The sequence below is a fragment of the Colias croceus genome, chromosome 21 (genome assembly GCF_905220415.1).
Source record: "Colias croceus chromosome 21, ilColCroc2.1".
NCBI classification, from domain to species: Eukaryota; Metazoa; Arthropoda; class Insecta; order Lepidoptera; family Pieridae; genus Colias; species Colias croceus.
In genome coordinates, this window is record NC_059557.1 from 6,601,524 (window position 1) to 6,625,254 (window position 23,731).

General features: G+C 33.0%; 1 protein-coding gene across 1 annotated transcript in view; it reads right to left on the reverse strand.

Annotated features, from left to right (window-relative positions):
• LOC123701350 overlaps positions 1 to 23,731 on the reverse strand; it is a 105,635-nt gene that overhangs the window by 12,884 nt on the left and 69,020 nt on the right. Inside the window, exons 2-10 of the mRNA XM_045648784.1 lie at positions 20,120 to 20,255; positions 19,289 to 19,466; positions 14,688 to 15,074; positions 14,223 to 14,344; positions 3,920 to 4,189; positions 3,517 to 3,833; positions 1,366 to 2,937; positions 664 to 862; positions 51 to 185 (exon numbers count right to left, since the gene is read on the reverse strand). Coding sequence (XP_045504740.1) covers positions 51 to 185; positions 664 to 862; positions 1,366 to 2,937; positions 3,517 to 3,833; positions 3,920 to 4,189; positions 14,223 to 14,344; positions 14,688 to 15,074; positions 19,289 to 19,466; positions 20,120 to 20,255 — 3,316 coding nt within the window. The remainder of the gene's footprint in view (positions 1 to 50; positions 186 to 663; positions 863 to 1,365; positions 2,938 to 3,516; positions 3,834 to 3,919; positions 4,190 to 14,222; positions 14,345 to 14,687; positions 15,075 to 19,288; positions 19,467 to 20,119; positions 20,256 to 23,731) is intronic.

The following is a 23,731-nucleotide window of genomic DNA, read 5'->3' on the forward strand; positions in this document are numbered from 1 at the left end:
AGTTTGTATGACTACCACATTTTGAAACGAATACCACTTCTACTACCCACCTCCTATCATACTGCTCCTCGTGGGAGACCCTCTGCTGATCCGTCCCATACCCACTGGAGCGGGAACTGCGCTCCGAGCAGCTGGACGACGTGCAAGATGATCTGCTGGAACGCTTGGAGTCTGCTGTTGTGCTTCTGGAATGTTCCGTTTAATTTATTTAGAAAGTGTAAATAAAAACAACCAACATAAGAAAATGATCACGAATTCGACCAAATGTTTTGAAATAAGTTTGATTCTTTGAATCATCTGAATGAAAAATGAAATTAAAAAATTATTTATTTCAGCAAAAAACACAATAACAATACAAATTTAACAATATTAGAATTTGCTGTAGCTTATTACACAAAGTATTAACTATAGCACCCACACTAAGACAACTTGTGTCGTTGATGTTTGGAAGATTAACAAACATATTTTAAACTACTTTTCAATACTTCAGGGTTGTATTCAAATTCAAAAATAATTATGTTTGACATGACCTGAAAAGTGCAGCTGCAGATTAAACATCTATGACTATAGTTAGCTCATTGCCTTATAGCTCATTGCTCTTATTTGACGCAACCAAAAAAAGAACTCAAAAATATTTTCACTAAATATAACAATATTTATTACCGATTTCTCTCCTCATCAGGCATTTGAAGCGCCACTCGTCCCGAATCATCAGTATAACTCTTTTGCGGACCAGAACACACAGGCACTCCTTCTATGATGTCTGGTACTTCGTTCTTTTCTGCCTTTGGACACATGCGGAGTCTGCCTTGGAGCTTCTTTAACTTATTTGTTGTTGGGTCTGATGATGTACGCCATTTTACTGGAAGGTTGTAAAATTATGGCTATTAATGTTTATTTCAATACGATATAGAAATGAATAAGGAATCTTTAGGGCTTAGTAAAATATACTACATGAATTCAACTTAGAATGTATATTAAAATATGCAAAGTATAACAATATTTTACTACATGTATTTAAAAACAAAATCACGAAAACAAGATGTAAATATAAACCGAATATTATGTAACAAATAACAATGAAATAGACTATTATTATACCATATCGGGACAGACCTGCATATATCTAGTTACGTATAGCCGGTTTCCAGATTAAATCAACAATAAAATAAATCATTTTCAATATATTATCATGCTTTTCATAACATCTTTGTCATTTACAATTCACGAGTTTTTTTTATGGCGGTTGACACTGGGACAGTATTATTCATTCACTTTATTTTAGCAAGATTGATTAATTACAGCTTTAAATGCAGACGCTACATTTGCAGATTACTTTTATTACAAAAAAAAATGGAAACTTACCAAAATCTAAATATGAATCGGAATCAGTGAATGTCATGTTAATGCCGCTATCTTGCGAACTCCCAGAGGGATTTTGGCACCAATTTTTCTTAATGCAACAGTGTCTGCACACAGCATCAACGCAACTTATCTCATCGTCTGATAATTTATTTGAGCTCGACGACTTTGGAAGGTTCGGGGAATTCCGTGAAGTTGTCATCACTTGTATTATCGTATCCGGGGTTGATGTTTCACTAGAATTGAACGAAATACTGTTAGGACCAGAGGCTTCGTGAGATGGAGTGCAGTTTGCCGATTTTGGTGGCGAAGTCGGCGAGTGCTTACACATCTTGTCATCGTCGTCATATTGAGAAGGAAATACGGGACTAGTGGGACATTTTCTCAAAAACTGCGTCGGGTGGGTCTTCTTTAGATCCAATCCCAGTTCAGGTCCAGAACCGATTCTTTGTCTTCCCGGTTTAGATGGAGAGTTTCGCCTTAAACAAACACCCGAATAATCAGGTGATATCATTTCATCGACTTGATTCACGACTTCGCGAATCTCATGCTTCACTTCTGAAGCCATTTCCTTCGACATGCCCATTAAATATTCCGCAACATCTATGATTGATACGGAATTCTTATCGTTCTGACTAGATAAAGAGGTTATACTCGCATTTGCCTGTTCAACGATATCTGAGTTTTCAAGGATATCATCGACTTTTGAGATCACTCCACGTATTTCTGACTTAATCTCAGTTGCAATTTCCCTGGTCATTTCCTTAACGTAAGTTTGCAGATCTTCTGATGTTTGCGAAGTTATGGATGCCGTTGGCGATGTCCGACCAACCTGACTGCAATCAGATATCGATGTGCTACTTTGTGTACTGTACGGATACTTTGAATTCGACGAGATCATGTTATCTTCCAATGATTGTAGATCTGTCTGACTGCCACAATTACAAAAACTATTCGACTGTTCTGTGTTACTTGGACTCATTTCTTTTAATCCGAGATTCAACTTTGTCTGTGCGCTTAGAGCTACGGGCGGACTGTCCGATCCCAAGCTGTAACATCTAGATCTGACTAACGTAGGCCTCGAACGCTGCGGGATTAGTCGTAACGGCGAAACCGATTCGCCAACAGCAAATTGTACTGGTTGATGGGTAACGGAAACGGCTTCTTCTTTTGTACTTTCTCTCAAACTGGATTCTCTTGAATAGAACTTTTGTTTCTGCTTTAATCTGAATATTTGACAATCATCAATAGCTGATAGACTAAAGTGTCTAGGAGATGAGCCTAGTATCGGTGATGAAGTATTAGAACATCTTGATATATTATTAAGACTCTTTCTTGCTCCCGTGTATCCGGACGGATCGAATGGCACAATATGTTTAACGTTTGCTGACCGACCGAGTAGTAGCTCATGTGCCTCTTTGGGTAACATGAACCACCTCAAGTAATCGATCTTTGGATTGAAATTGACTTCTGGTTCTATCGCAGGGCATTTCATTGCCAATTTTCTAGCTCTACTGAACAAATTGCGCGCGGTTTGCAAGCACTCTGTGTATGTTTGTGGGAATATTCCTGGTCCTAAAAGAAAATAATGAGTTATAGTAGAGCCATTTTAATAGGCAACATTTGACAGTTCAACAAAATTCAACAACGTAACCTAGTAACGACGTCATAGAATAACATGATATTTCGTTTTGTTAGAACTGCACATTTGCTTAACTTTTTTCAATTATGACTACATATTTATAATAATAATGACCGATACAAGTAATTTTAAGATTTCATTTTACTGATAAACCATTCTAAACATAATAAACAATTTCTGAATTGAACAACTGACGTCGCTACAATTTTGTGTCAATAAACCTTTTTTCTTTTTAAATACCAGAGACGTTACTCTAAAAATCGAAATCTGACATCTAGAATCGAATGCATTGATTACTTGTGAATAAAAAACATCATAAATTAATAAATTCGATTGACAAATGTTTCAAATCCTTATCGATTAATTAACTTTAATCGATGTTTTTAAGCAGGTTACCTCTCTTCGAAGATAAAATTGATAGACGTCAAATGTTGCCTATTAAAATGGCTCGACTATAGTTACTGATTTTTTCTGGCCATGTATTCTAGCATTCAAATTAGAGCGTTTTTTACCTGATACACGTCTCTCGTGTGCTGTTATTTTGCCGTCATGGAATCTTAACGAATACAATGACTTTTTGTCTCTCAACACTGAGCAAGTATGATGCCTCCATTGTCCGGTTTCCGCATTAACTGCATATTGGGGTAAAATTTTCCATCCTTCAGTAGCTACCATTTTTAGGGCTTCCAATACGAACGCTAATTCATGTTCGGACATAAAGAAAGGAAGAGATATTCTGCAAAAACCAGGCCTGAGAGGCTCGTTGTGTATTGGCACTTCAGGCGACTTGACTACACTTAGCTTCCGCACCCTTGCGATTTCTTTTTGTCTGAAAAAAGCAATTCACTTGAGTATTTACGTTTTTTATTACAGCACATTGTGATTAATGAGTAAAGACATGATAAGAGTACTTACGCTTCAACATCCAATAATTTCTCATATTCTTTTAAGAGTTGTTCATCTATCCCTAAGATATCAGATCCATAAGACAGATTACTGTTCAGTCCTCCTCTTGCTTGTATTCCAAAGACGTCATTAAGAACTGCACAGACGAAGTTATGATGAAGGAAAGTTCCCCTTGGGTGCTTCACCATAAGGGAGAATATTGGTAATCGCCTCACAGTTGGCATTTCACTGCCCAGTAATATTAATTCTGGAATATTCTTGATGTGAGAAAGAACTTGTCTGAAACAAACGAAAAATAAATACTTTAGTTTCCACAGAATTTTTAAGTTGAGGATTCGGAATCGTTTGCCAATTGCATTTATTTGATACGTTCTCTTGCCAACTTAGTTACCTCCTTTTTGGTAACGATATAATATTCAAAGATTAAGTTTAGTCTAGACTATAGGTACTATTTGAATTGGATTTAAATCTAGTTTGAGAACTGCCACTTCCATTTCTGAATAATTAAAAAAACGTATTACAGAAATATACAATACTTTGACAAAAATCATCTCTATCAAAGACAGACATTATTGATGTTGTGTAAAACTGTAAAACCAATAAAATTCTTAACGATATAATTTTCATATATATTACGATTACGTTACAAGTATTAAATTTATTGATAAAAATAAATAAAACGATCCACGGATATTATAAAGTCAAGGACGCTCAAACGCATATTGTTTTCACAATACATTTATTTTGAGACTCATGAGGGAGATGTTCAATAATTCATTATTTGGTATATTTAAACATGGCGCCGGCCGCTTGGTTAAATATTGCGGCGTCGTTTGTATGGTAATTTATTTAAATTGATTATTTTATGACAATTTTATGGAAGCTGCCTACGATGTGTGATACAAAGGAAAAAAATGGTAATTTAATATCTCAGATCCACTATTTTTTATCCAATATGGACGGTAATATTTATTTTAAAAATAAAAATTCAAATTAGTTTTCTAAATAAGTTCAATTCGAGTTCAGTTATTTGAATAAAATTATTTTTATTGGTATTATGTCTCTCTTAATTATTATTTTCATTCAGAAAAAGTAGACAAAATTTCTTATTTCGAACTTCTAGACATATTTATATTTATAATACAATTTCTGTAACTCCCACGCTACAAAACCCACGCACCTTAAGAATCTGCCTCTCAAAAGAACAACCATTGTTCCAAAATTAGCCCAGTTTAAGACATTATCTTTCATATCGTTATCATCTTAATCCCAAATAAAAAAAAGGGAATGAATCAGTAGAGTTATCTTCAATGTTAAACTAGGCGAATAATTTGGAAGCGAGTACCCGGTGGCATTTCGCCAATTCGTACAAAGGCTTTGAAATATTTTAATTAAAGTTTATTCATGAATACCCTATTTATTGTAGTAACCTTTTGTTAATCTAAATATTAGACCTAACTAATTTAATTAATAATTATTTGTATTGAAAATTCAAACACAAATAATTTCACATAATACTTAATGTCATTCAATGAAAGGTGAATGAATATAAACTGAACTGTCATATAATCAGGTAATAACTTGGGTAATAATAAAAGTTATTTATGGTGTTTTAATAAACAACCACATTTAATAAAACCAACAAGGTTTTTCCTAATAAAGTAGAACTAGCCTATTGTGTATTGTCTTTGATAAATCAATTTAAGGCGGTAATATCTTATCTATACTGGCTTCCTCCTCTCTCAAGCCTTGACGAGACCAATAATTGTTAGTCGCATGAATCCGGAGAAACCTTGCATGCATCAAATTAGTGATAGAATGATATAGAATGTGAATTACATTGGTATTTGGTATATTGGTTTTGTTGTTTACGGCGCCATATTATGTGTTGAATTTATCTCTATAGAAACCTATTCATAACGTCTACATTCAAAGAATAAAAAAGCAAGTAAAAACAGCAGAATTTCGCCCACCTATGTTTTTTTTGTAGTAGGTTCATAACCTACTGAAAAATGTTATCAAAAATAATTTTGAACTAGCGTTCCAATATCAGCTGATGATTTGGTTATCATCGATATTTTTTCCAGAAAATTTTATTTACAAATTATAACCGTCATGTATTATGATATCTTTGTTAGTTTACGCATACGTCATTACGTTACGTTTTTCTTTATTTTTAGTGGAAATCTAAGCCAAGTTCAGCTTGCTCTATATACCTATTTGGAAAGCAATCATTCACGATCACATCAGTCTAATATGTATGTTTTGGTGAAACTTAATAGCTTTCACATGTTCGTATGATCGATTGCCTTATAATTACAGTTTTGGTGATGCTATCATATTGCCTGATATTTACTTAAAATGTGTAAAATAATTGTTATTTGCAATTTATTTACGCCTAGCTGCAACCTGAATTGCTCGCTTGGCATCTGAATAGAACTAGTTGTTATTTATTTTTTGATTGTGCAAAAATCGCGGCTATCTGTTGCTCCACTTTATGAGTATTTACAACTTTATATTTAGTTAATCATAAATATAGATATTTTTTGTTTGAAATACAAGGAGAGGTGATTAAAATTGTCGGAGTACATACGTCCAAAACGTTGAGGAAATAATAAATTTATTTACTTTTCCTTTCGCATTCTGAAAATAGTAAGACTATGCAATTCAGTGGAAAACTAAAACACGTGTAACATGAGATTATTTACATAAGTTCTTCACAAATACTCGAACTGTTTTCCATTAAAATACAATATCAAGAAACCGTTTAAGCCAAGTGCTTTAAGCGAAAGAATATTCCGAAAGGCGACACATAAAACTTTACTTACGCCAGCACATTTCTATCGTCCTCCTTGCAGATGCAAATCAGAATAACAAAGACTTTATCGATATAAAACAAAGGCACGCTAATGAAACGATGTTACAAACAAAATAAATGTGCAGAGACAATTTATACCTCTGTCAAAGTTACATGGACCAAACTCTGGCCCATTTCACAGAATGTGCCTAAATCATTTGTTACTGGAAATGTTTTATTGTGCGAAGGGAAACTAGGTTCCGTTTGTATGTACAGCGTTGGATTTAACGAAATATGTTTGCGAGGATTTCAGCCAATTATCTATTCAAAGCTAACAGACGAAACCAAACATTGTGCTATGAAACTAAGTGATAAACATATCCGTTGTAATTGCATATTTATTATTGAAGAACTAACACCCAGATTCTTGTTTTATATAACACTATTCAGAGTGAGAATAACTAACCACAGCGACAATCTGCACGTCTCAAACATCGGAAACTGGGTCATAAAAACAGCTAATTCGCGTTAATCATCACAGATCGGCTTCAGATTTATTGCCGTCTAGTTTCGTCAAATTCACACATCAAAATAACATCTTATAGCCGTCACCAAGGACGGTACTCGGTCGTAAATCCAGAAATTACATCAAAGATTCGCCCGTATATAGCAACCGTATTGGGGGCACAAATATATTTTTCGGGTATTGTTAATGAGTTTAATAACCTGGCGGAAATGGGGCAGGGAACTGTTTGATGGTTTTAGATTTATGTCACCGAATCTGTTACACAATATTTTATTTTGGATGTTTTTCTGCTTTCATTCGTACACTACATATTCTCTTTTCTTAACGTAAGTACATTTCTGGCTTTCTGGAGCTTTCCGTATACGCTGCAACTTATGGCGAAATTGTAATTTTGCAAGATAGGTGACAATAACAAACAATTTTACTACTAAGCCACCCGAATAGTAGTTCATCGATAAAATAAACAATGTTTTATTTACAACATTTATTATTGATAAGGCCAACCTCTATTGTATTTTTTAAACAAGACTGCGTGCGTTCATATCAGTTTTACAAAAAAACAACATAAACTCAATGCAACGTTTCATAATTAAATAATCGACGTAAACTAATTAAAACAGAGTATTGTTTTGAAACAAAGGATTACTGATATCGGTAAACAATGCCCTTGTCAGTGCGCAGATATGCGAACAATACACATTTACATGATTATATATTTTCATATAAATACTGAGTACATAATACATATACCTATTTAGGTAATTAAACGAATTTTAAAGACTTTCGTGACCTAATACGTCCGTAAAAAATTATCAACAGCGTGACATAATTTAGGTTAAATTTTATAATTCGACTCTACTTTATATTTAGGTCGAATTTTTCAGGCTATTTTACTATTCTCAAATTAGTAGGTACTGGTAGATATTAGCAGCCCATATTTGTTCCCGCTACGGAAACACAGGTACCTATCCTATGTTAATAATAATTAAATGATCAAGAAGGTTAGGCCATAATGCTCCACGCTGTCCAAGTGAAGTTGCAGAAGTCATATTATTTGTAAACATAGCCCAAAACTGCCTCTCTTATTCAATAGTAAATGAAATTATTTTATAAATGGTTAATATTCCAACTAACAATCTAACATAATAGAATAGTACATAATACATTTTAGCACCATAATTGTGTCAGCTATATTCGTAAACACCATAATTGATCACGCAATGTCGCCGTTCGGTCTATACATAGAGTTCTAGATCATTCTAGACTGTTCTGGACTAGTATCCCAGTGACCTACTTCAGTCTGTGCATTGTGATCGCATTTCAACCGATACATTTACAATATAACGCCTTTAACCAACGATTGGCAGTTACCAATGGCCGCCCATAACTTTGCTAATTTATCTTTCAAATAGAGAAATAGCATAGATGCGTGAAGGAATAAGAAAAACAAAGACAAGTAAATAAATTACATTAGTGGTGCCAAGCGAAGTATTAAAGTCAATACATTTGATGTATTTTTTAAAACATAAAACACAAAATCTCATGTATATATTCTAGACACTTTCTTGAAGCTGGCAATTAAATATTATAGTTACTTAAGTAGGTACCTCGCATGATAAGCTTGATTGAAACACCTACGCTTATAATAATTTACATTTAGCTAGAAATAAGGATAAAATACGATACTCCCTTTCAGATAAAATAATCTTTTACCTAATCAAGCCCACTTCGACGAATTTATTATTCCAAAGCCTTCTCCAAATCTCTATGGATACAGAAAATTTGGGATGATATTGAATATAATAATATCCTTATTTCTCGACACGCTTTTTCTTTGCAATATTGAGAATTAAATAAGTTATAAATAAACCGGTAAAAGAGATATTATTATAAAGACATGATTTATGATTATCTAAATGTACTGAGGCCTACGAAGTCATGATAACTAATTAATAATTGTGATTGTAATACACAGTACAACATATATTATAATTATCCAATATATATTTGCATACTTGTGCAAACAAAAAAAACAACCGTTTAACCAAATTTATCCACCATATAACACTTCGTGTAAACAAATTGTATCATTTATTCACTAAACACGTCACTCATTTATCAAAGCAAGTCTTCAGGAAATGGTTTTTCCCGCTTTCAGAGGTTAAACATTGGCGCCAATAAGGTAATTGGTAACCCTGACGATTTCCAGGACTTTAATAGGTCGGAAGTTCTTCTAATAGATTCTGGAAGCTGGGAACAGCGCTTAATACAAAGTTCCTCTACTTGCTAGTGCAAGTTCCGCGTGTAACTATAATTACCATTAACTATAATCAATTGCATTATCAGAGTTTCTTCTTTTATCCTTCTTAATAATATTGCTGAGAGGAATAGATACAGATCTAGCTTTTAACTTTATTTGCTGATCAGTATTTAACTATCGAGTGGATGAGAAAACATTAATAAACAATTACAATGATATAAGAAATAGAATTACAAGTGTCCCACTAACACATTTTTATCAAGCATTCAAACTCAAACATTCAAACTCAAACATTTATTTATTCAATTAGACTACTATTTAGTAGCACTTTCGAATCGTCATTACATAAGTATTTTTAACATTTACCACCGATTCGGAAAGCAGTATCTATGGAGAAGAATCGGCAAGAAACTCCATAGTTGCTCTTTTAAAATCATGTCAATATTACATAATATGTAACTTATATCTAACTTATACATAATATATCATAATATGCCAAAGAACTGTCCTGTGGTTTTTACGCGACAACCCTCCATGGGTCTTTATCGTCCATATATTCCTGAATACTGTAGTACGCTCTCTGAACTAGTACATTTTTTATATAAGTTTTAAATTTAGAATTACTAAACTCTTTAATATTGAGAGGAATTCTATTGTATAAGCGTATACCTTGACCCATAAATGAATTTTTAACTTTAGCTAATCGGAAAAATGGCATTTCAATTCTATTCCTGTTCCTTGTGCCATAATCGTGTCTATCTCCTACTCTTGTGTGTAAGTCGGCGTTTTTGTGAACATGCAAAATATTATTAAATATATACTGTGATGGTACAGTAAGGATACCAGTATTCTTAAAATGATCTCTTAGTGAGTCCCGAGCACGTAAATTATATATAGAGCGAATGGCTCTTTTCTGTAAGATAAATATAGTTTCTATATCTGCAGCCTTGCCCCACAGTAGAATTCCATAGGACATAATGCTATGAAAGTAGCTGAAATAAACCAATCTAGCCGTATCTTCATCGGTGAGATGCCTTATTTTTCGGACTGCATATGCAGCTGAACTGAGCTTACCTGCAGCGGTGTTGACATGGGCTCCCCACTGTAGTTTCTCATCCAATGTTAACCCTAGAAATACAGTAGACTCAGTAGGATGCAATACCTCCCCGTTCAAGGTAATATCTCTGTTCAACTTTTTTACATTAGGAAGTAAAAATTCAACACAAGTGGTTTTTTTGGCATTTAATAATAAATTATTGGCAGTAAACCATTCAGATATGTGTAAATTCGCTAAATACTAAGATTTAACAGCTATTTAAAGAATGATTGCAGATTAAATAGATTAAGACAACGGCCTTGGTACATGAGTTTCACACGTAGATAAATACAAGATCAATAAATACTATACACGCAAAAATAAGATGTTCACTTAGCAATGGCGCCTACTCATCAGTAAATATTAATAAGTTTAACGTGGTATGGCTAGACGGTGATGATGCATGACATGCATGCATGCATGCATGAAGGTTATTGACATGACGTAGTAACGAAGTCCAGGGAAATTAAGTGGTAGACCTAAAATCAGCGGAATGTCTCATTATGGGGGTTCTCTTAAAACATAAGGACACGTATTATAATGAATTGATCATACATATTATCATACTATCGTATGTAACACACATATATATCATCATATTATCATACGTGTAACAAAATATATATTGGATATATCCGTAGTGTTTTTATGAAGAAAAGAGGCGGAGGCAGCTGTCAATGTTAACGAAAGGAGAATGCCCATGAAAGTATGAACCACAGTATAGTGTTGCGTCAATGCCGGAGTGGTTTTGGAGGGTTCTTCGATATTCAAAAGATTTTTACCAATTGATTTTTTTGTGATAAAAACAGGGGTTTTCAAGATATTGAGAAAAATGTGAAATAACCTCAAAACTTAAATAACCCCGATTTAGTTAGGTTTATCTGTTATTTAGGTAGTATTTTATCGTCCGAAGATTATTTTTCGTTCAACATATTTAATCTATGCGTAGAGCTTATGCTTTCAGACAAAGTCTACCTGTTCATCGTCTAGTGTAGCACCAGAAATCTTCCGGGACGGATTTCAAGAAAACCTAAATATATATGTATTTAAAAAATGCCAATAGAGTTTTTATTCGGTTTACATGTTGTTGTTGTTGTTGTTTGAATCATTTTTTCACTACATATTCGAAGAAAGATAAAAATAAGAAATAACTGGTTACCTACCAAGCTATATGTCATAATAATATTTTTTTTATATATATTTCTATTATTTTACTTCACTATCTATGTTAAAACAACCTACAGTGTATAAACAATACCTTAAAAAGTGATTTTATGTTAATTGATTTTTTTGTAATTCAATGTAAACAATAATTGACATTAATACATTTAGCTATTTACCATAGTAAATGTCATAATAGTTACCGCTTGGTTACCGTGGTAACCGGTAATGGATACTAAATCTATGGTAACGGATCTAAACAATTACATGTCTTATTAGATTTTACAAAACATTCTCTGATCAAAATATATTTTCCGATAGTAAGAAGGCCTCTAAATTGCCGAGATTTTTTTTAAAAGTATTGTTATCTTGATACATGAGAAATTCCTGTACCAAAACTGTGAACGGTAATGGACACTAAATGTATAATAACGGATCTAAACAATTACATGTCTTATTAGATTTTACAAAACATTCCCTGTTCAAAATATATTTTCCGATGGTAAGAAGGCCTCTAAATTGCCGAGATTTTTTTAATAGTATTGTTGTCTTGATGCATGAGAAAAACCAGTACCAAAAATGGGCATTCTCCTTTTCCATGAAGGTGGACGATTATCAACTGTTATATTCTGTCAATATTCCTCTTTTTGCGTTGTATTGTACCTATTTAAAAATTATTTAAATTATCATCAGAACATACAATGAACATAAATCTATGATTTGCTTTTAACATAAGTTTATTATTAGATAGAGTTAAAATAATTATCATATTGTTCAAATAAAAAACGAGTTCTTCAAGTAAACAAACGTAGTGCATATGAAATGAGGTAACCTAGTAACGATTAAAAGACAAATTTTAATACAAATAGTAGTTAACGAAATGGCTTCTACGAAAATAGATAAGAGTAAACATTTAGATTCCGACTAATAAAATGTTAACAGAATTGGGTGCGAGCCACAATATTTTTTCTACTACATATTATATAAAAATAAGCATACATTTTTATACAATAGGGCATTTTACACGTTAATATCTACTAGACAAAGCAATTTTTAATGTATAAAAATATGGAACAGAACATTACATTACATTTAAAATACACTTATGAAATATTACGTTGTTTTCCAGACGAGTTCTGATGACCTTGATATATTCTGGTACGAGTATCCGATTTTCCGTGTGATAAATCGGTCGAAATGTCCAAGAAATTTCTCTCACACTTGGACCAATTTAAAAATTTTAAATAGCCGTTTTTCGGTCGGCGTAAAAATAATACATTACGTATGAATATTTTATGCAACTAAAATAATATATTTCATGAATAATAGCCTGATTACAGCAAATAATGCTGATGACGTATTTCCAACGTCCCATTTGGCTTAATAAAATGTACTTGTGCCAAATGGCGCTTGTGGACATGATTCAACTCTAGTATCTAGTGTATTTCTATCAGCATGATAATGTTGTTTCATATTTAAGCATTTGAATAAATTAGTCTTTAATTTTGTACCATAATTTGTACGAAGTGTGAATACGCAGAAAAAAGACATGTTTTATCTACATTTTGTTTCGTTAAAAAATATGGTACAAGTGTGGCAAAAAAATTATCTAGACAAAAATACCAAGTAGTATATTATGACACTAGCATAATTTAAAGATTCGCATTTATTCTATTCAATGTTCACATTCATTATTTGCTAAATGGTTTCATTCGTTAACAGGTACGAAGTAATCTCTGCCAAAATTTCAAACGTGTCTTAAACACGTTTTACAGAAGTACGTGTTAAATCCATTATTTACGTCACATGACTGATTAACTAACGATTTAATATGTAGGTTAATTGCTTCACTCAAATCCAACTAATTCCTATCGCCTTGCTATGTGTTAGTATCCAAGTTTTTCTTTACCCCGTAATTGGACATAATAAACTGAACCACTTTGCTGATCAAATGTTAAGTGTTAACTGCTGTTTTCTCGTTCTTTTTTAAGATAAGTTTAAAGATTTTACACTCAATTTCAGATTTTTGTAATTTTAATTATTGTTTTTAATTCCTTGTATATAAGGATAAGTTCACCTGTCTTTGTACTTTATAACATTATGTATTATGTACCTATTTTAATTTTCTCATTTTTTCCGTGAGTAATAATAATTAAACACGTAATTATACACGGCGTGTTATAGATAGGTAATCTGTCTTACATACTTACATACATACAACTTATCACACTTACTCTCGTCTTGACTAAGTTACTTAAGTTGCATATAACTTTAACAACTAACTTATTGAAGTGAAACTTAGGCGCGCTAAGAGTAAAATTACAAGGTCGCGTCTTGGCAATATCATCATGTCATGGAGTAAGGCGACGATTTTGGTAGTTAGAAGAAGTTTCACTTCTGAGACGTGTGATCACACACGCTCTCTTTTTTATTCTTATTTCTTGAATAAATCACTTAAGTTATATATCTTACCTGGTAATATGGTCCTGTCTATCAGCAATCGCTTGCAAGCCAATAGCATCCCGTAGCTGCATGACTATCGCAGCCCGGACTGCTTCTGTGCTTCTTATCTCTTCTATCGATTCTGATAGTGCCTGTATACATTTACTGGTTAGTATTTAAAGGTATAGGTATAATAACTATAGGTTTAAGTACTTATAAAACGAGATTTTACAAAGTATTTTAAAATTTCACTCTTTTTAAAAGTTCAATTGTTCAGAGCCATTAAGTCAACCTTTACACTCGTTCAATCTACATGATATCATGATATCAGATAGGTATTTGAATTTAATTTTGAATTGGAACTGGTCTCAAATCTGAAAAACACTTGGAATTTTAATTTAAATGTATAAAGAAGCTACTGGAATAAAATTTACTCAAATGGTTCATTAAAAGCAAACACTACTCAATACGAGAAAGAATAATGTAAAACTGTACCTCAACATCTCGACAGTACATCGGCGAATCCTTAAACACGTCTCTCTTGAAGACACTAACGTACGGGCCTTGCACACCTCCCACGAACTTCTCACAATTGAAGAAAACCGCATCCTTCTTCACCATTCCCTCCTCCACGCCTAGAAACGTGGGATTCATATCCAGTACTGATGTGGGAGCCACTAGAGTATAATCCCAGAACGCCCACGCTCCATACTGATGTAGAATCAACGTCGTGGCCACATCATCAGCCAATACTCCTGTTAACTTTGAAGCAGCCGGGAAAAACCCTATCAAAAGCTTCCCAGAGTCCGATTTTGCTTGCAATTTGTGCTCCAAGTTGTTCAGGTCGATGAACCCTTCCTTCGTTTCTGGTATCTTGATTATCTGCGAAGATAACACTATTAGTATTCGATATAGTGCGTGCATATTTGCACACCTTTTGGCTTTGTTCATTCCCTAGCTATAACGGGTTGGGAGTTCTTGGATATCATATTCAATTCATTTATGGATTCAAAGTCGAAATATTTCATATTTTATTAAGATAACTTTAGAACAAAGAAAATTAAAATACAACAAAACGTTTATGAAAAGTAGATATAATAGTTTTGATAGATTATTCTCAATGATAAAATTCACAAAGAATCGACACAAAAAAACATCACCAACCATATAACTAATCCTATGGCATTCAGCAGGTACACAACAAAAAATGTATACACGGTATGACGTATTGATGAAATATTTCGCTTCTGATAAACTACCTATGCAACGAGATGCCTTGTTGTCATGTCCTTCACCTCTTTTAATTCGAAAATCAAGATCGAACAGATTGAATCATAAATTTAAAAATAGAACTTTGCTTTTTTATGACCGATCCACATGATAATTTTAGCCTGAGAAAAAAAGTAGTGTGTAGCAGAAAAAACCTGCAAAAAAACTGTCCTTTGCTAAAAGTATTATGCATGTATGGCATCTAAGGAAAACACTGGGGAAATAAGCATTCTTGAATGAACTATATTATTTACAAGGTGCTGAAAGCGTGTTTATAACCAAGGTTATACAAATGAGATTTGCATTTTAACCAGATTGAGTTAACAATGTCGTCTTTAATGCAAAAAAGCGCATGTTAAAAAGATATACTTACATACAAAGTGCATGATAATAATAAGACAAAAAGTAACATATATTTATTTATTTATTTATTTCTGATTCCTTACAGCTATTTTTACAATAATTACATAATAATTGAACAATACGCCAATGAAAAGGAATTCCATTAATAGAATTATAAAAAAAAAAAACTAACTAACTTCAATCAAATTATAATATATAATTATAATTTGATTGAAGTTATCTATGTAACAAAAATGAATCGCCAAATGTGTTGTAAAACACGAGAACGGCTCTACCAATTCGGCTAATGTTTTTAACGTTTTTGTTAAGACACAAGGAAGGTTTTTCTGGAGAGAAAACAGGTAAAAAGGGGCAATAGGGCACAACAACGTCTGCTGGGGTCTGCAGCTTAATAAATGTATAGCTAATTTGTTTTATCTCAAACAATATTAGTCGCTATTAATTCTAATACGTCTTTAGACTTCGTGTTATTATAATTTTCGTCTGTACTTACAGTGTAGGTATGCCAAAATTGAAAGGTGAACAACCGTATAAATAGATTGTATCGCTAATACACTATGCAAGCTATTACTCATTTTATAAGGCTTCATTGAATGGACTTGCTTATGTATTTAATATTAATTTGTTCGCTGTTACATTCTATGTAAGGGAGTATTCATGATATTATCACTAAAGGAAACCAATTACTTGATGTTTCAGACACATAATATATACTGATTAAATATCAATACTTTGAATGTCCGTCATTAATTTATTGTATAAGAGGAATCATTATCTTATTAAAGTACTTCTTTAAATTATAATACGCACAATTTTCATCAAATAACAACATAATAAAACGGATGAATAAACTAAGAAACGTTTGTTTAAGAAAACACACAAATTAAATGTTTACAAAAATATTTCAACAGCTACTCCATGGTTTTCATTACAATTTGTCCTTGTTGAACACGGAAGTACGAAACCAAAATAGCACATGTATATCTACCACTTTCGTGACCGACCGTCAAAATAATGGTCCACTCCTTCGACCAATGGGTCCTATAGCGCTCGCTCAGTGGATATTAACACGCCACTTAAAAACGTGACTTCATTTTAGTATATTTTACGTCCTGTGTCAAAGCTTAATAAGCAATCTGGGTCTACATGAAAAAAGTATTCTAAAGAGACCGAGAAGTTGGGACTTTTGGCACTTTTTGGTAGTTTCTTAGAGGCTTCGTTAATAATAATCGTGTATTCTAGTATAATACGATTAAGCTCATTGTAAGTGCTGTTTTCAGCACTTGGTATTTTCAGAAATATTTCAGTTTATATTTCACTAGCTGCGCTCCGCGGTTTCACCCGCGTATAAGCTAGCTCCGCTTCTGTTGATCTTAGCGTGGTGATATAGCTAATATAGCTTTAGCCTTCCTCGATAAATGGGCTATCCAACACTGAAGAAGAATTTTTCAAATCGGACCAGTAGTTCTTGAGATTAGCGCGTTCAAACAAACAAACAAAGAAACTCTTAAGTTTATATTTATTAGTAGATAAACAAATGAGATATCTTACTTCAACAGAAATTCGAAATTTCATTACCTTCTGCTCTTCGCTCTTCAGAGGCGATTGAAAAGATATAAGTAAAAGCCAGATTATTAGAAAATCGTGAATCTAAAATGAAACTGTAAAACCAATCTGGAATCCCATTTTTCGCAGTTCATACAAAATATTTTCCGTTGAATCCGTATTACAGCTCTCAGTAAACTGGGCTATAAAATTGTATTGCATTTCACGGTTATTATCCAACCATTTACTAATATAACACACTCAATCAAAATTCTAAATATTTTATAATATGCTAGGGAAAAAAGATTTTCACAACATTTGAACACTTTTATTAAAAAAAGAGGAAATAATAAACAAAGCTTCGAATTATTGTCTTTCCTTCATATTGTAAAAGAAAGTTCGACTCATTGAATTGGCCGTGAGTTCTTCTACATGTTTGAGACAAGTCCAGCCAAGTGAAATGATTGTATTTGCAACTTATTACACCTCTTTGTGGATAGTTTTCTTTAGTACAAGTGCTGGATAAATTTTAAACCTCACTAGGCTTAGTCATGCCAGAATGAAATCGTGAAACAGAAGTGAAATGCACTCCCTCGGGAACAAAATATTGACACAACATCAACGGAATACAAAAATCTGCGCATTGCTTATACCTACTAGCGAACAGACCGTGCATTATTCAATAACCGAGGCAAATGGCAAATGCACTTATATTGGAAAACTAAAATCATACTCGCGTTGCATGAAAACATTTAAATTGCTGATAAGGCGAAGGAATTTGCCGTATTGACATTGCAATAGTTACGTAATATTATGGCTGGACGTGACCTACGGTTCGCGATAAAGCAAAATTGATATGGAAAAATTATTTGTTATTCGATACTGTTAGACGTTAAATAGATTTATCGGAAAAATGTATTAAACAACAACATCATTGGATTTGCCGAGTATGTAGGTAGCTAGTGAGTAGTGGTATCTATAATATGTTTATTCATATGAAAATTATGATAACCAAAATAATACTACAGGAGTATCTGTCATTGATGATATTTCTCATAGTTATTAGTCTTTCGATCAGTCTTCTATTTCGTACATTTTAAAATTTTACACTGATAATTCTCATAGTTACTTAATAGTCTTTCGAGCAGTCTTCTATTTCATACATTTTAAAATTTTTACACTGTCCTGTAATTTTAAAAATGTACTTGGCCCACTTTACAGTAACAAAAAATTAACAATGTGGATAAAAAAATATAAGATTCGTAGCTGCGTACAGCGTAGCTAGTATGCGTGTTCCTAGATAATATAGATTGCAAATCTTAATGTGTTCTGACTTCTGACATGATAATTCATTGTACTTTAACACGTATTCTGACATGTACGATTACATGTTCTCATTTACTTATTAAAAATCTAACACTATAATACTAATATAACTTATGGTTATTACTGTATCCAATTAAATGAAATATAGTCTTTTAGAAATGATTAATCTACCTACTGCAACTGTTGAGAAAATTCAAGATCAGACAATAATTTTTTCAGCTTATGCATTATTTTTTATTATAGCATGCCCTTAAGGGATATGTTAAGAAATAAATGCGGTGAAATGTTTAAGAGGCCAATGTATCTACCTCTTCATATGTTTATGGGCGATCTCTTATCTACAGGCGAACCACGAACTCTGTTGTCCAATCCTAACAAAATAAAAGAAACGCACAAGATACACAAAAGTTAGTAACTCCTTACATCCGACCCACACTCCTTCCACGGCGCGAGTTGCCTCTCAGGCTCCCGCGAAGACACAATAAACAAAAGCTAATCTACTCCTCATTACCTTCCTCCATCCTTCCAAGGCGCTGCTGCCTATCACTTTTCTTCAAGAACACAAACTTCAATAACTACTATCTCCTTCTTACCTCCGACCCACACTCCTTCCACGGCGCGAGTTGCCTCTCAGTCTCCCTCGATGACACAAACACGACCACATGCTGCGGCCTCAACACTCGGAGGAACCTCGCGAGTGACACTCCCAGGGCCACTACGTCATCCTCGCTGGCTCGAACTGCTTTGCGTATTATGTCCTTTGATTCCGTTCTGTAAGATTGAATTAAATGATCGTGTTTACCAGACTTTATTGGCTAGCTACAGCTTTTCTTAGGAAAACAACTGATGTAAAGAGCATTATTGCATCCGTATTCATTATATTTTTTATTCATTTCATTATTTGGCTTTTAGATGTGTTTATTACATTTAACATGCACATAAATACTATATATTGCTAATTAAGTACCTAGCTACTACAATATACGTTATCAAATATATTGGACACGCTCTTACAACCGAAACATAATAATTTAAATCAGCCATGTTTATTGTATTCATCTAAAAGTTATGCGCAGTTGTAAATGCAGTTAGTATTAAACATTTGAAACAAAGCATGAATTACAAAAGATAAAGAGGTTCAAAATTAACAACAGATAGAAGTCAGACAAAAAGTGAAAAGTATTTCAAATTCAAATCTAAATTCCACCCACGGCTTTGCCCGCGTGTCAAAGAAAAACCCGCATGGTTCCCGTTCCTGTCGGATTTTCGGGATAAAAAGCCTATGTCCTATGCTGAAGACCCAGAGGTCTTCAGCTACCTACATACCAAATTTCATTTTAATCGGTTCAGTAGTATTTGCGTGAAAGAGTAACAAGCATCCTCACAAACTTTCGAATTTAACATATTAGTGATCTAGAACTTACCGGAATATTTCCGTCTGTCCAGAGGTGACAGACAGCGCGGTGCAACGCGTCGCGTGCGTCGGTAGAACATCGCGCGCAATGTATTCTTCTATCCACTGCAACGCTCGACCAGACCCGCTGTAGTCACAGTATACCACTGTGGACAAATGAAATTACTTAAAATATGTATTATAGTAATACGTTTTTGTACTTGAGTAGAAGGAACGGTAATGTCTGTTTTGTGATCTGCAATTTGGAACCGTTTGTTGAAAAATTAGTAATCATACTGAGATGAGACAATAACAAAGATCGTCTTGTGTAAACGATGCAGAATTTTAAGAGCATAAGAGGCTCTTAAAAATAAAAGTTACAAATAGTATCCTAGCTCGTTTACAGATTCTAGCTCGTTTCAGAATATGTCTCAAAACTTCTTATATCCAGATAAGAGCATGCTTCAAAAAGGATGCCTTTAGGCTAAGAAAACCAAGCCCAAATCTTTACCACCTATCTAAACTTTACAAGCAGAAGACGTATAGAGGTGTATACTGTATTGAAAGCAACAAAGGGAGGTAAATGAGAGCCGCAGGGCAGATTTGTGTGCAGGGTGAATGAACTGTGCATGTCAGACAGGTTAGCTGCACTTAGGGTTGACAGTTTTGTATTTTTTTTAAAACACAAGGGAAAAAAAAAGTAAAGGGCAAAGTTATGAAAAATTTAATACTGTTTCACATGGTTTGGTAAAACTGAATAACTGGGAAAGGATCAGTATCACATAAATGAAAACAAACCAGTTTCTTTTAAGAATTATAATATTTACAAATATTGATTAATAATGGATTATTTTATATAAATAAATATATTTACGAACATTAAAAGTTTTGCCACCACAATGTTCATATAAACTTTTTCGTAAGAAACCACAAATTCTTGAATTTATATTTTTTGATTTTTATGGCATTCAAATGCTTTATAAACATAAATTTATAAAGAATAGAAAAAATTCGATCACGAGGCGGGACTTGAACCCGCATCCTTCGCGCCATTCCGGGGCGGATGCCTAACCAACTCAGCCACTCGTGACCCGCCTGAGCAATCGAATTCATTCTATCCTTTCAGTTTTATGTGTCTTAAGGGACACACCGCGCGCCATCTATTGAGATGATTTAACAACCATCTCAACCAATATGAAGCACTTTTCAGTGAATACAATATTGTAACGATGGAACACGACCTTTTCTTGAATTTATATTTTTTGATTTTTATGGCATTCAAATGCTTTATAAATAAAAATTTATAAAGAAAAGAAATATAAATAAAAATTTATAAAGCATTTGAAGCCATAAAAATTTATAAATTTATAACCACAAATTCTGTTTTTCGTCAATCGTTATTTACTCAGATATTAATTTACCCATAGACAAGTTCACTTATAAAATCTCCTATTCACTGAGTTATTATTCACGATGTCACATTAAGTTATCAGCCCTAATAGTGTAGTCAAGTGTGTGCCGTATTTATAATACGGTTCTAGTGTAATTAATGTCATGGAACACACCTAGTGTAAAATTTCCATTAGAAGATAGGATACCTATCCAAACTATACTTGGGGACGTCATTAATTTTAATTGAGTTCAATATAATATTTTAGGAAACGCTAACGAACGTTGTCTTTGAAACGATATTATATTGCTATATATTATCTACTTATTAATTGTAGATAGTAAATAAATATTATCCGAATAGAATTATAGCACTTATGTATAAAAGAACTAGATTTCCGCCCGCGGCTTCGCCCGCGTTTGCAAAGGAAAAAACCGCATAGTTCCCGTTCCCGTGGGATTTCCGGGATAAAAACTATCCTATGTGTTAATCCAAGTTACCCTCTATATGTGTGCTAAATTTCATTGTAATCGGTTCAGTAGTTTTTACGTGAAAGAGTAACAAACATCCATACATCCATACTTACAAACTTTCGCCTTTATAATATATATAGTAGATAAGCGATCACTTCAAATTTTTCCTTTCTTTTTTATTATAACGAAACGAGTGCATAAAATAGAAACAAAAACTTGGCATTTTAAGAAAAGCAGTAATTTCCAAGATATTTCCGTTAGCGAGAATTCTCGTGTTCCACATTCAACGAATTCATAGTACTTAAAGTTTTATATAACGAGACAGTACCTATTTAAAAGTTAAAACCATTTCATCGCATAGCTTACAACGTTTATGTGTGATTTAGGGCAATTTCGCTCATAAAACAATGCGAATCGGCCATTTTTCATCGTGCTGTCACATTTCTAGAATTTTGCGATTTAAAATGAAGATTTTATTTTTGAATGCTATTTTTTACGACGCGAATTAGGTTAAAAAAAAAATAAAAAATATCCCTTTTTTTGAAAGTGGTGCACAGGCATCTACAGAGATACAATATGAAAAAGAAAACTAAAGATTATTTTTTCTTAGAATTTTACATCAGAATTGCTAGCCAACCCTAAAATATTTTTTTTTTTTATGAAATAATTCACACAAAATAATACAATAGAAAGCAACTAACATAAATGAAAAACTGAGTCATCAAATACTATGTATTGTGAACTTGACTAAAATTTGAAACCAAAATACATTATTTACTTATCGCGTATCATGGCTCGGGGTGAATGCACTCAGGCCAAACAGCTGATTGAAGCGCGAACATAATAATATTTTTGTCGATATAAACGATGTGGACATTTTAAAAAATAAAATAATTAATGCATGGTGTAAAATATATTATACCGTAATACATATTATAATTTATAGGTACATAATAAAATCTCTTTTTCTTATAATTAATAATACAGATAGCTTACTCTTATTATACTGATACATAGGATACCTACAGCCTTAAATAATGTTTTATTCACAAGATGGTATTACGCAAATTTAAATTTAAATTTATGACATGAATAATTATGTTTTTTAAAACATGCCATTTCCTTATGACTATTGAATTTACTACTGTTTTAATATACTTAATTTGGTGTCTAATCATGTCTTGATGTTGCTAATTATTATTATTTGCCCCAGAAATAAAGCTTGGTCATCTTTAAAGAAGACAAGCACACACTCATGGACTAAGTAGCCCTACTGAGGCTACTGCACTAAAATACCATAGTATAATTATTATACTATGCTAATACGATATTTTCCCATACACGCACACATTAAAGTGATTACCCCATTTTTGAAATCGGTTAAAATAACTGAAGCTCACTGAACGCTCACTATTTGCCAGGTTACTGGGTAAATCTGGTATTAACTTAGTAAACACATTGTATGCACGACAAATAATTGTTTTTATGTAACGCACACTGATATCGTGTTTGATTTTAACGTGATATGTCGTATGCGTTAAAAGATAATAATATAAACAAGGAAAAAAATATTCGTTTAGTTGATAGTTGAGAGGAACCTTCCGCGTGTTTGGGATTTGAATTCGAGGGAACCAAGTCAATCAAGTAGATTTATTTCTGAAAATAAAAATCTATAGGTATGTTAGAAATTGGCTTAATACAAGGACTATCTTTGAACAACTTGAAATGGAATATACTCCTTGGTGTCCCCTGAAGTTCTGAAACACCAATAATTTCAATT